This window comes from Pholis gunnellus, assembly GCF_910591455.1.
Source record: "Pholis gunnellus genome assembly, chromosome: 6".
NCBI classification, from domain to species: domain Eukaryota; kingdom Metazoa; phylum Chordata; class Actinopteri; order Perciformes; family Pholidae; genus Pholis; species Pholis gunnellus.
In genome coordinates this window covers 19808262-19822604 of record NC_136532.1, presented here as the reverse complement: position 1 = coordinate 19822604, position 14343 = coordinate 19808262, and the positions used below count along the sequence as shown (strand labels likewise).

The window sequence follows — 14343 nt, the reverse complement described above, 5'->3', positions numbered from 1 at the left end:
ACAATGTATACATTTAATACATCTTAAATACAATCTAAAAAATGTTGAACCGAAACATTTTTTTTCAGTTCAACTTCAAGTGAATTATGTTAATTTCCATGGAAAGAACAAAGTGACTCCTCCAGCTGACTGCTCTGGGTGCAGGGTGACAGCGACATGACACAGCGTGAGGTAGAAAGGAACACAGGTGGAAAAGACAAACAGGCAATGCAAAGGATGCTACAATCCAACCCAAAAGGTGAAGGTGGTTACTTTTATTTTTTTTGAGACCTACCATGCATGCATTTAGACCCAGGAGTCAACAGGCTGGGGCTTAACATCACAAGCGTCCACCAGACTGACTGCAGGCCTGTTAGTCCTGATATAGTGTTTCCTATTTGTGTCATTCTGTGGCCACAGGAGGACGAGTTAAAAAAAAAACAAACACAGCAAAACAATATGAGGTCAATACATTTCACAAATACACTCTCACACACACACACACATACACATGCATCCAGGATTAGAGGAAGCCAGTGTTAGTCCCCTGCCTTCAGGATAGCTTGGAAAGAATTCAGAGTGATTCAAAACAGTGAACCACAACATGCAAATCAAAGAGGGGGAGAGAGCCGTTTAAACAGCCAAGTTGCATTCTAAGCAGGCAGACAACCTCTGGGAAGTACAGTGCAGAAGGCAGACTTAGAAGACAGCTTTGGAGTAATGCTAGAAGGCCTGTGCACTGCAGAGAAACAAGTCTGTTTGCTGTGATTACTCCTGTCTGTGGCTTCTCAGTTGGTTTCTGCACCTTTGGTTTAGTAGTTAACCTAATATGATGAAGAGTAGGTGTCAACCAAAATGGATTGTTGAAGCCTGAGGTCAGTGTTGAGTACTGACGCTGCCCATTGTTTCTATTTTGTGCTGCTATACTTTGCTGCTACATTAGTTGTTTTATTCTATCTTTAAACTGGATACAATTTGCACTTGTTTTGGTTCCATTTCAATCTTAAGCTCAACACAACCAGCTCCACTGACACAATGTCAATGTAGAATGGAGTTAAAATAAAATCTAAACTGTAAGAGCAACCCAACACCGGATGAAAATCTTGTTTTACTGTTTCCTCCTGTTTAACTTCTTAACTCGATGCAATGATGTAGAAGTGCACTCGAGGGTGTGGTCAGTGCACTGTGACATCACTGTTGGGTGTGGTTGCGGCTGCAACGAAATTAAAACTTCGACCAGTGAGGGAAGTGAAACGTTGCTTTTCAGCCTGGTGTTGAGTTCCCCTTTAAAGAAAACAAATCAGTGCTGCAGCACCTTTAACTTTTAGAGGAAATGCAATCAGAATAGTGGGTAGGTACCTGTAAGTAAGATCTATTTTTAGCTACCATGTCAGTTGATTTGACTGTTGAAGGATAAAGTAGACACTGGGGCTCATACAATAAACCCACATTTTTATAACAGTACAATTTGATTATTAGTTTACGGTGCAAAATGCCACATGGATGACATATAGCTATATATCTAACTACAGTCTCTTAGTTTCCTCTCCGATGTGCAATGCTACACTGATAATTGAGCTGCAACAGAAAGAAAGACAAGAGACATGAAGACCCATCTTTAGAATGTAAACGAGACTATGTAACTCCTGAAAAAAAACATAATGATAAAGCACAGCATTGGTCAATTCAGTTGATCCTGGTTTTACCCAATTTCAAATAAAACGCAACATTCAGATGAAAAGCCAAACCACCAGATTATTAACTGTACTATTAACTCTGCTCCAGAGATAATTTCCAGCTAGACTTTGCCTTGGAAAGATTTGTAAGAGGTAGTTTTAACCTGCATGGGGAAGCAGATATATGACCATTCACATAGAGACTAATGCTAAACTGACTTTAATGGACTCTTTATTGCATTCATTTTAAAATCCCACAGGGAAAATCCTTTTCATCTTGCACTAAAGCAGATGAAAAGTAAACTACAAAAAGTACGTGAGAGTCATCCCACACGTGTCAGACATCCTCTGAGCCCATTATCCTGCGACTCCTCTTTGAAGTTGGATAGCCGATCAGTGCAACAAGAAACTAACTTTGGCTGCAGGGTGAGACGGCTGTATAATAGGCAGACGACCACTTGATAATGCAGCAGTCTGTCATTGCCACGGCAAGGGTCGAGGGGACCGTTTGTTGGCGGTTCTTTTAATCAGTCTCAGATTAATTACTTTACAGACGCCGAAAGCTTACACTCAATTAACTGGCGGCTCTGAGATCTGAGGCTGTCCACGGTGCTGAGCTGTGGCGGGCAACATCAACAGAGAATGACAACTTCCAGCCTCTTTAAAGAATCGATAGGATTAAGAGCCTTTAATGAGGACCACCCCAGAAAACATGTTGCGAGAGGGAAAGAAAAGGACACAGAAGGAGAGGACGTTTCAATGAGACATCATTATTTCATCCTCTGCCTGCCTGCCCCCCCCCGGGAGTCCAGAAGAGATGCGCCTTTACCTTTGATGGCTCCCGTTCTGTCTGGTCCACTGAGCCATCAACTGTCTTCAATTTGCAGTCCTTCTCCCTCTGGTCAATGGTGGAGTAACCATCTAATGAGGTCAGAGAACAACGGTCAGTTAATTCTTCTCCCATCCACGATTAAAAAGAAACGGGGACATTTATAGTGTTGTTTTAACCTGTGCAGAGTCACTGACTGAGTGGTTTTCTGCACTGGAACACTTAACAAGAGTGCCTGAAAGTTGTTGGACACAGAAGAGGAAAGTAAACAGCACATTCTTAGCTTGTGATTCTCTAAACTTTCTAGCACTCATGTTATTTACCACCACAGTAGGTTTAAAACAAACCAGATGAAGTATTTGCAAGTGCTATTTGACCCTGTCCCCATAACGGTCTTTAAAAATGCACTCTTACATATTCCAGCTCAGGGCCGGTATTTATCGAGCATCTCAGTAGTAGAAAATCATAAACATGTAACTATTTTCTGCTTTTCCACTATTTCCCCTGATATCAATGTCAGAAAACTACTGTGTGCCATCAAATATTCTTTTGAAAAGTTGTACTAGAGTGACGTCGCACTCTCTCCTGGAAGTCCTTCTTCTTGTTCAAAGTCAATGTAGGAAGCTTCATACAATTCCTACTTAGAAGAAGAGTATTTTTAGTCATACTTTAACTTTAAGGACAATTCCTTGGAGGGATGCTGAGACACTTGATAAATATGGACCCAGAGGCTTGTAGGAAAACCAGCATGATATACCCTAAGAGTGCGACGGCGTACACAAAAAATAAATACAAATAAATACAATTAAGAAGCTGGGGGAGAGGGGTAATATTCAGAGAAAAAAACTTAAAAAAAAGTTAATTCTCTGAGATTAAACTCACACATTTGGTGTGATGAGGTTTATCCAACCTTGCAAAGTGAAGCTGTTTGGTTTCTTGAAAAAACAACATTTTAATAATATGAGTTTTTTTCTGAATATTCCCCTCTGGAATATTAACCCTCTCCCCCAGCTCTGTAATTGTATTTCCCCCTACAATGGTCTTTGGGTAAGAGTGTGAAAAAGATGAAGTCCCTTTAAAAAGCGACTTCTTCACTTAAAATTCTTAAAAAGTAAAAAGTAAAGAAAGATGATGAGAGTTGCAGTTCTATATTAACAACAACAACAACAGGACACTCTACTTGAAAAGATTCACAGCCGAGGAGCTCTGCCATATGAGATATTAAGAGTGTTTTTATTAAGAGTGGAGAACCACCCACATCTGTTCAGCTTCTAATGAAGGCCCAGCTTTGTACAAACATCTTGTCAAGAGAGGGGTCTTGCATACAGCATCAAAGAGCGTCACGTCTGAAGTGATCACAGCGAGATCAGAGTGTTCAGTGGTTTGAATTTTAATATGATAATAACATCTTGGCAACGGTTAAAGTAGGAGAGACGTTGAATCAAATGACTGTCGGACACTGGATTGAGATTAGAGGAGAGCTAGCTCTTCTTTGGCTAAGGATGATCATGCAGTCTGGCTCTTACCTGGACCCAGCTCATCCATAGGTATCATATCACCACTGCCACATTTCCTGGTGCCTGAAAAGCATTCATATGCCATTTGTACAAAAATGGCGCACACACAGACTGAGTCATTGAGCCAAAACGCTGCTGCTTTTCAGGGAAATGGTTCTCGGGCCAGTGATTGAATAAAGCAAACTGAGAGTGGGCGGGCATGAGTGCCGCGTTTCATGTGCACGTATGGATGCAAAAAAATAGTTGGGCACAAGGCCAAAAATCAGGACATTAAACTGCGGCGATGCTATTGACTCCTCTGTCAAAGAGATGTTTGTTGTTGGGCCAATGTACTGCACAAGTCCCCCACCCTCCCCCACATATACTGCTGCTGTTATAGAAAACCTCCAACCCAGTTCTTTGACTGTGGACGCAGCTATTCACGATTACATAAGGGTGGGGAAATTTCCAATAGCGCCGACCCCTTTACGTCAATTTAAAACCCACAACACAAACACAAAAGAGTTCAGCATCTAAAACAAGAACATTTCGTTATATTCTGTCAAAACCAACTTTTTTGAGGGTTGAGGGTTAAAACAGCAGCAGTACGCTGTTCAAAGCTCCAGCTCCCATTTTATGCACTTTATTTTTGACCCCGATGAAACATCATTATTGCATCATATAACCCATCCCAGCTTCCCCACACAGAGGATGAGAGTAGTATCGTGGCAAGCACAGCGCTTCAACAGAGCCATGAGAGAAGAAACATGTCCTCAGCAAACTGGACACAATCACACACTGTTTTCGAGTTCCTGTTAGAATTCTGTTTAAACCTGCTTTGAGGACTATACGGGTGTGATACTGTTAGGTTTGCGTACTTTATCCCATCATTTACAGACCATAACATCAATCTGATTCTCTACTTTTTTTTACCATCAATAAATCCTGTGAAAACTAGTTTAGCCTGCAAACAAGTGTTGTCTGTGTCGTCAAAGTCTCATATATCTGATTCATCTTTGCTACAGACCTCCATTTTTGTCCAGAAACAAATACAAACACATCAATAAACAGCTTGACTGTACTGGGTGACACATACTCTCCAAAAAAATGATTAGCATTTGCTAAATACTACAGGGCTTAGCTGTTTTCTTAGCAGAAAGTCTTAGATCTTTTAAAAATGAAAAATGATTGTTCATGACCTGTTTTTAAAAGAGTTACGTCTTCAGCAGGAACCAATGGGCTTGGGGATGAAAGCCACAGACAGGGTAGTGAAGTCACAATGTATTGAGAGACGGACAAAAATGTTTGGCGTTTGGTCTTTTCACAGGATTTTGAAATCTAGAATATCGCCAGCCTCACCTTTTGGTTAGGGACTGGACCTCATAGTGAATACAATGACTTCTGCTGAGGAGCCATGGGATCTTCTCCCCCTTATTCCACCTACTTGGTCCTCTAAACAGGCGAAAACAGCAACAATCACAAACACACACACACACACACACACACACACTCTAACTGACCTTGGTTCTTCTCCATCAGGGGTAGGGTGGTGTCGTCGTAGCCTGGCTTGCCGTTCTTGGTTGCTTTAGGGGTGGTTGTTGTCGTGGGCTGAGAGAAGAAGAAGGATGCAAACATTTAAAATACCATAAGCTCATACATACTGAATAGAAAAATGTACTCAGTAGCTTCATCTCCAATTATTTTACACAATGATAAGTGGCTAATGATGCTACCAATATTTCTAGTCATGCAAATACTCTCTTAGTGGAAAACTTCATACTTCATTAACAGTAAAGTGGTTCTTATAAACATTTAGTGTCAGTAATTGTTGAAGTAATATTCTTTAAGAACCAGCTCTGTACCTGGAAGTGGCTTTTGTTCCAGCCGTCCTTGGTCAAAGCGTTCCTCAGCTCCTTATAACTCCAGACCGTCTGCAGCACGTGGGACGCCGCCTTGGTTTCGCGAGCTGATTGGCTGAGGGGGGCCCACAAGAAAGGGGAAAATATATGAAGAGGTACAGTGACGCCTGGGTATGCTAGCGTGCGAATCAATCTCTTTATTCAAAGACGTCAAGTCCCCTGAGAGGCTCCAGGGTCTCTAGTTTTGAATTCATAGCCAGATGAGTGCACATTTCCTTTCATTAGCTACCAGTAATAATTACATGTGGGTGGGGGCCTCACTTCAAAGAAAGCTAATCTCATTGGTGTCCGAGGAAATGAAGCTATTTGGTCTGTGAGTCAACGCTGTATATTCATGCTAGTTAGAGCGACTCTCCGTATGTTCAATACCACACAAGGACGAGCCTTTGAAAAGTGCTCTTGAATTAAAAGTGGGGTGCAGACGCACTTCAGTTTGGAGTGGTTAACACTGCGGTAATATAAGACACCTCTTAAAGATATCTGTTAGTTTCCATTGCCAGGTTGTTGTGGAGAGCTCGGGCATTAGTGGAACGGCTACTCTCTTACCTGAGGAGCAGAAGCTTCAGAGGTTCTCCCCTAGAACACTGCCCTCCACTTCTAAAAGCCTGTTAATTCATGTGTGTGTGGGCGGTGGTGTGTGTGGGCTCAGGCTTGTTAGAGTATAGTATTGTGGTAGCCAAGCTTGGGCCATTAGAGACATATCACATCATCCCCCATGAATGCTAATATAAAGGATCACGAGGCAAATTCAATTTCATTGTTTCATTATTACACGTATGATGTCTCCGTATAAATCCACACCTCTGGCATGGTTCACATGAATATGAATGTATCGTTTGTGTTTGGTTCACTGTCTGCAATACAATTTGTTTGAACTACAGTATAAGACTGATAAGAAAAGATAATTGTGTTTGGGTAAACTATGCATTCTTTGAGCGGAATATTTTGTGATAAAAAGGCGAACAGTTCTGCCAGTGTTGATGATTGTGCATATTCCTTTTGGGGCCGCCTATGTGTCAAAAGTAGCCAAATAGATACAATAAATCCTAAACACAAACCGACTTTACAACCATAAATCAATCGAAATAATACAGTCTGCTGGTTTACATGTTGTTAAGTGACATTGTTATGTGATGTACTGTGTCGTCTTACCTAGTCCTGTTGATGGCAACCAGCTTCTCAATGGCCTGAGCCTGGGCGAGGGAGCGGGCATTTTCAGAGCTGTCAGTGACAATCTCATGGATGGTGTTGAGGATGGCGACCACAGTGTCCTCCTCCAGGTTTTTGGCTGGCCGCTGCTGGCCGCTGGGCAAGTTGCTCACCAAGTCCCGCATGGCATAACTTCCTGTAAGGCAAAGTTGTTTATAAGGTTAACAGGGAAAAGAGCTGGTAATAACGTTTAAAGGCACAAAAACAAGAGCGTTTCAGACAGAGGGAGAGTGACTGTTGTCGAAATGGCAAGGCTCGAATTAAAACTGTTCAAAACCTGATTGTATTTAGTGTATAGATCACCCACTTGATTTGAATAAATCAGACAGCTGAAGTGTATTTTTTCACAGAATGAGGACTGCAGGTTTTGTCCCTTATCTCTTACAATGGAATCACTTTAGGATGGGATCTCTTCGAGGCCGGTATGGTGACGTTTTGGTGTTTTGGTTGCAGCACAAAGAATAACGATCCACTATATTTGTGTCAATTTGGATCTTGAATCAGTGAGTGTTGCATTGCTAATGGGTTGTACCGATCAGGTCCTTGTTGCGGCGGTCAATGGACAGGTTGCGCAGGGCGATGGACACAGCTCGAACCACCTTGTCGGAGTCGGAGCGCAGCAGCTCCACTAGGATGGGAAGACCTTTCTCCTTACGCACCGTGGCTCGAATGTAGTTGGACCACTGGAGGGCAGAAAAACAGGGCACGGTGTGAGTGCTTTTTATAATTTCGACTTTTGACCTATAGGCTGAGTGAGCACACGCCGTCAGTAACTGCCTGTTTGGTATTCATGCCAAGCTACAGATTCCCACCTGGGAGCAGCCCAGCATGACCACACATCTTGTCTTTTGATGTAGCCCCACCAGGTTATCCTCCATGAGGACATTTTTTGATACATGCCTTCATGCTCACACACAACCCATGCATACACACACACCCTATCGTTCAGTCACTACCTACAAGAGAGCTCAGCACTGCTCCTTGAACTTGGACTAATTCACAACATTACACAGTGGGGCTCTGAATGGACATGTGGCATAATTTGTCCTAATTTAAACATCAGTAGGTTTTACTTCTCCTTTTTTTGTAACATGAAACATTAAGTTTGACATGAAAGGGTTTATCTTCTAAGCACTGGTACCCCAAGAGATGTAATTAAGCAGAGGACGGGCACAGCTGAGCCACCAGGTGGCAGTAGTAAGCTTTAAGAAACAGCTCAATCCGGTGGTACATGAACTGAGCAGTAGCAAAGAACCAGGAGGATTTAAAGAAGCAGCTCCGGTATCCTCCCAGGGAGTAGTAAGGGCAAGCTTTGTCCAGATGAGACAGTGTGATGGGTTAGCTGCTCCACAGGCTCCTGAGCCTCGCCAGACATTCTGATCAGCTCCGACAGGAAAGAAAAAAAAAAATACACCAAACGAAAGAAGGATTTCTTCTCAAAATGCTCACCCGAGCTGAAAATCACTGCTGAATTATTACACTAGTTACCTCACTAGTTGTGAGACTCAGGGCTCGAACTAAAATAATAATACAAGTTCAGGTGTTTATTTTACTCAAGGTAGACGCCGTTAATGAATTTAGAGGACTCAGGTATGTTTTTACTGTCTGACACAGGAGTGTAAATAGAAGCGCTGCGGTGATAACGCTGCCGTGGACTGAATGCAGCCAGCACTGTGCTGAAGAACACAAGTGGCCGCTCTTGCCCGAGGTGCTGCTCGTAAACTGGCATCTGACAGCTATCCTTCCCTGTTGATAATTCACTGCTGCCTGCAAGCCAGACAGCCTCTCAGCAGCTCCACAGTCACTGTAATTGGAATAAATGTCTGATCCTGGCTCTAGAGATTGTCACATCATCTATCAACAGAGGAAAACATCTAAAAGTTTGGTCTACATTAGTTAACACTTATCTAGTCATGTAATCCCACTTATGATGAATGGATCTAACCAAGCAAGGTAGCTTTGAAGATTGTGTTTGAGCTACCTGATGCTACCCAGTTCAGACCTTAAGCGTTAGTTCAGTCTACACAGTGGCTTCATGGTTTGCAGAGACAGAGCGTCTACACCTTGTTAAAGCGCCTCTGCTTCCTCTCAAGCCCATCAGACTCTGTATTTTTGCTCCAATAACAATCCAAGATTACTGCTACTGAAAGGTCAATGACGAGGACAGACGTTGCGAGAATGAAATATATGAGTAAGGACAAGAACATAGTGTCTACGTGTTTTACCCTCCCCAACCCTGGACTCACGGTCCACTGTCCAGCGCTGAGGTTTTGCAGAGCCCCTGCAGCGGCCTCGAGGGTGTTGTAGTTTTGGCTCTCCGTCAGCAGAGATAGGTAGAGCCTCACCACTTCCGGCTGATACAGCAGCTCAAAGCCTGCAGGGAGATACAGAGAAACACACACACACACACACATGTACTGGTTAGACTCCCTGGCAAGACAGACGGGCCAATTAGGACGTGTGAAGGTACCAGCAGTAGTGCTGAGTTTTATCTCAGACCATAGGGAGAGTTCTTTGGCGAGGGGAAACGGGGAAGAAGCTTGCGTTTAACCACAATGCACAATGCCTCTGGTAACAGCACACAACCTAGACAAATGCCACAACATTTGGATTGCAGCTTATTTCGCAAAGTTCCAGTGAAAATGTACAAAATTCCACAGCACACAGAGGACGGGACTAAACGTCCGTCCACTTGGTTGCACAATAGGCTGCAAGACCTTTATTAAGAAATGCTGGAACAGAGCCTGGAATCTTTCCTCAAGCATTATGATTGAAAATACTTCAGTACTATAAATGAAGAGAACACCAGTGGGATCAATTATTGATCCAACCAAACCCAGAGTATTTGAGAGGGAGGTTTATCTCACTAGCACATAACACATTCCACCACAGTCCATCATTAGGCCTCCCACTGATGGAAACGTAATTACATTACCAGCTATTAGACAGGGCAGGCACATGGAGAGAGAGAGAGTAAGGTGCCCAATCACATCAAATCAAATATATTCACCCGAGGTTTTTCTTATTTGGCACAGACAGGTTTGTCACTAAGTGCTTTACATGGAATCAACAAGACACACTAGACGATTCAATTATAAGGTAGGGATTTCAGAACGAGGGTGTTTCTTCTGTCAAGGTCATTTTGAGCCATTCACATCTCTGGTGGGAGTCGTGCATTTTTTATTGCGGGATACATCGCACCACAAGTAGGGGAGACATCTCGTCAGATTTTAATAGCTTGAGCCAGAACAATTCTTTACTATTTTGATTATCCCGAAGGCACATTTGAAGCATGTTCAGGTTTCATTTCATATCAATTAGAGGTGAGTTTTTAATCTATTTAGTCTTCAGAGTAAGGAATCAAACCTGAAGTAAGGCATAGTGCTTCAACAGGGGGCACAATCTGCAGCTACTCACTGAGGCTTAACAGACTTCTGCACAGGTCAGCTGATGCTTTGAAACTGGTGGCTAAAATCTCCTTTTTTACAGAAATACCATTGCACCAGCATCCTTCCTATCCTCTACAATAGCACAGAAGCAATTTCAAATCCTTCTTCTATCCCTCTAGGCGAACATTAAATAAAGAATAACCTACTGTTTCTTCTTATGTGTTCTGAGGCCACAATTTCCAAGGTTCAGTTTGAAACCCCCTGTATTATGTGGGCAGGGATGTATAGGAACCCTATTTCATTGACGCACAAGGGCTGACTAGGCCCTCCATGCATTTTTCTAGATCTTTTTTGTAATGTAAGTGCAACCTGGGTCAAACTATAAAAGCATGAATCAAAACCCTTTGAGAGTGCAACTTAAGGGAACATCTCCTTTTTGTGTTGACTTGCTTCTTTTCACGAGAAGAAAAGATAACAGTGAAAGAGTGAGGAGTGTCATTTCTGTGCTTGAGAGGTACACAAGCTGACATTTGTGCCTCTAAATCCACATCTCATACCCGTAATTTGCAGAGAGCGGGTGCCTGGGCACACTCTTGAGATTGCCAGATTCAGACACAGCTACATAGTTGTTAACACTCAAAAAAGCAGGGTTTTCAAACCCTGTGGCATTTGCCGTCCCAGATCACGCCAAGCCTGCTCCTCCAGAATGTGTGTGGGCGGAACTGGCAGGTCGGGAGGATGTTACTGTAGGTGCCGCTTGAAAAATCTTGAACTTATTTTCAAAGAAGGAGCAGAAGCAGGAGCCGTGATGCACAAGACCCTGGTTGTAAGTTACCATGTGCTGAAACCATGAATCACATCAATAGGTTTCTCTCAGGGGGGAAACACAAGAGGGGAGAGTCTGCGAACCAGAAACTCTGCAACATTCTGCATGCTCCTCATATTTCTGGGCCTACTGGGTGCACACTCAGCAAACCGGAGACCATCTCGCAGGCAGTCCTGTTGACACACACACACACACACTTCATCTCCAAAGGCACATTCTCTCTCCGCACAAAATGTCAGCCATGTTGAACCTTTGTTGCCAAGTTCGCTCGCACTCTAAGACTGCGCCTTTTATGACCGTTTTTTTTGTAATATAATCTGCAAATCCACATTTTGCTCCATCTTGTACAGCCCGGAGTCTCGGTCTGGCAATCAACTGAAGCGACTTATGAAAATGGCATTTTACAACAAAAAAAGACAAAAAAAAGACGTGTACTGTACAATAAAGGAGGATGAGAATGGAGGGAAATTCACTGGGCCTTTAAACTAATTCCTTTATCCTTAGTGGAATTTCTCGCTGTTGAGCCAGAGAATATCTCTGCCAGGGCTTTCACTCCTTCGTCCTTAGTGGGGGCTTAATGTCAGCACCAAAAGCCCAAAGTCTTTCCTAAAAGCAGCAGCCAGGTCGAGCTCTGTTTGCAACCGTATACTGTAGTGTTGTTGTCGCCAGTCGTCTCATGCTAGCTTTTCGGGGCCTATTAGTTGTCAGTTTGTTCGGCAGAATTACGATTCAGAGGGGAGATGAGCCGTCAATGTGACGTGACCTTGACAACCCTACAGCCCCATATTCTGTGACAGACTGCAGTCGTGATAAGATTATTTAAATACGGATGTATCCGGTGGTGTAGAGTGAAGTGTATGCAAGTGCACTTCAGGATTAGTTAGTGTTCTGATCACTTCCTGGACATATACTGAATACATCCTTTTTCGTAAAACGTTGTATGTTAGCAAAATGTACTATGTATAGGAGCTATAATGAATAGTTTCGAATCAACAATGGATCGAATTGGAAAGAAGTCTCTCATAGTGACAAACCCACAGAGAAGTATCACCTGCACCCCCCTGCATAATCTGTAGGTGTTTTAATGCAACCAATCATTTTCAACATGTAAAAAATAGGGACAGCAAACAGCTAAATGTTTTCCCCAAAATAAATATAAATTACAGAAGTGATATTTGACTATTGCTGTTACAACCTACAGCAGATACTGTAACGCTGCACGTGCCTCGGTGTGTTTCTTTTAGAGACAATGGCGAAGCGAATCAAGTTGTTTGACAATGGGGTTCAAAGTTCAACTACCCCGTCAACATCACGAACAAATGTGCAAACTGGCAAAGAACCACACGAATTTGTACGAAAGACAAAAAAGGAAATTTGTGAAGTCTTTGGATGCATACCCCGGCATCTTTGAGATGGACGGAAAATTATACTGCAAAGCATGTACAAGACTTCAAAAAGTGACACATCGAGTTCCCTAGTTCAGAGTAGCACATCAGAACCACGGAGATGGACAAGCACTGGAGCTCAAAGCAACACGAGTGGGCAGCTCAACAACATAATGAGTTGGAGGCTGCAAGAACTGGCACACCCGCTGACGGGCCGATAAACACCGCCCTTCACAGGACTTTCATTATCAATCTGATGTATTAACTGCATAGTAATTGAATCACTCAAAATATAAGGCAACTAAAAATAGCAAACATATTTTCAGTTCCGGCAACATGCCTGGTTGTCAGCTTGTCAACCTCTTTTAAAAGTTACTGTTGAGCCCTGCTATGGTTACAGTGTGAGACCCGCACTGGTCTGGTCTTGGTCTTGACTTGGTCTCAGCCTGTCTTGGTCTTGGTCTTGTTTCGGTCTCGATACACAGTGGTCTTGGTCTTGAATTGGTCTTGGTTTAGGGGGTCTTGACTACAGTGTAGAGTTTAGAGTGCAAGATCAACACGACTAGTACCTAAGTAGTAGTACGAATACTTAAGGACAGTATTATGTTCCAGCACTCTCAAAGTCAACGTCACAAAAATAGAAATGAATCTATAAATGAATACATAGTTAGCTGGACTGAGCTTAGCTTGTATATATTGCCCCTGCTTTGCATGTTGGTGTGGCAAACAGACATCACACACAACTGTGGCCTCCTTACAAGACTCCTGCTGAGCTCTGCTTTCTAACCCGTGCTGAGGGACAGCCCATAATTGCCTGTATGAACACACAAACACAAATGGGCACAGCCTGTAACACATGCACAAAATGTTCAGGAGATCTAAGCTCATCCCTAAATGAGGTGAGAGGGGAGGAGAGGCAGGTTGCTTTTCAAAGCAGAGAGGAAGACAGTGACAACTCCTGCAATAGAGGCAAGGCTCAATTAGTACCCGGGTACAGAAGAGAAGGGGCTTTGTGTTGCTGCGGTGCGCGAAAACTGGGTCAGAAACAAAGTTAAGTTGAAGTGATTGAGTGGTGCTCAGTGCAGAGCATTAATTCGGTTCAAGTAGCTTCACTATTGGCTGCAATTAAAGCCAAGGTGTAGCGGTGTGACAGGCTGGTAAATGATAATGGATTAACTGATTGGCTCGGAAGGGACACACACACACACTCATACATGTATTATATGAAGATTCGTCTCTCTCACACTCAGACAAACACCTCAATGACTCTGGCCTCTCAGCCATCTGCCTTCCTCTAGGATAGTTGGCAGCTTTCATGCAGAACAGGATACACACCTCTGCAAACACGTCCGTGTACACACACACACAAATCCACAAAACACACCAAGCCCTTGCTCGGGCATGTCAAAAAGTGATGTTCATCGATCCAGTCTGCCTACAACGTGTACGGGGGTCTCTTCCTGTGCTTCTACACAGGCGCTGTGCTAGCACCATTTATTCGCCGCTCCGTTTCCAGCACACATCACTTTTCATCGAATCAGAGGGACTTGATGGTGTATCACTTTCTACAACTCATAGGGGAGTTTTACAGCACTGTGAAAGGACCGGAGAGAGATGGAGGCAGATAAAGAGAGC

At 43.2% G+C, this 14343-nt stretch overlaps 1 protein-coding gene across 1 annotated transcript in view; it reads right to left on the bottom strand.

The window, feature by feature from the left end:
• Positions 1-14343, bottom strand: part of arvcfb (ARVCF delta catenin family member b) — a 104200-nt gene that overhangs the window by 3087 nt on the left and 86770 nt on the right. Inside the window, exons 9-14 of the mRNA XM_079160447.1 lie at positions 9355-9482; positions 7641-7791; positions 7052-7244; positions 5843-5954; positions 5501-5588; positions 2485-2576 (exon numbers count right to left, since the gene is read on the bottom strand). Coding sequence (XP_079016573.1) covers positions 2485-2576; positions 5501-5588; positions 5843-5954; positions 7052-7244; positions 7641-7791; positions 9355-9482 — 764 coding nt within the window. The remainder of the gene's footprint in view (positions 1-2484; positions 2577-5500; positions 5589-5842; positions 5955-7051; positions 7245-7640; positions 7792-9354; positions 9483-14343) is intronic.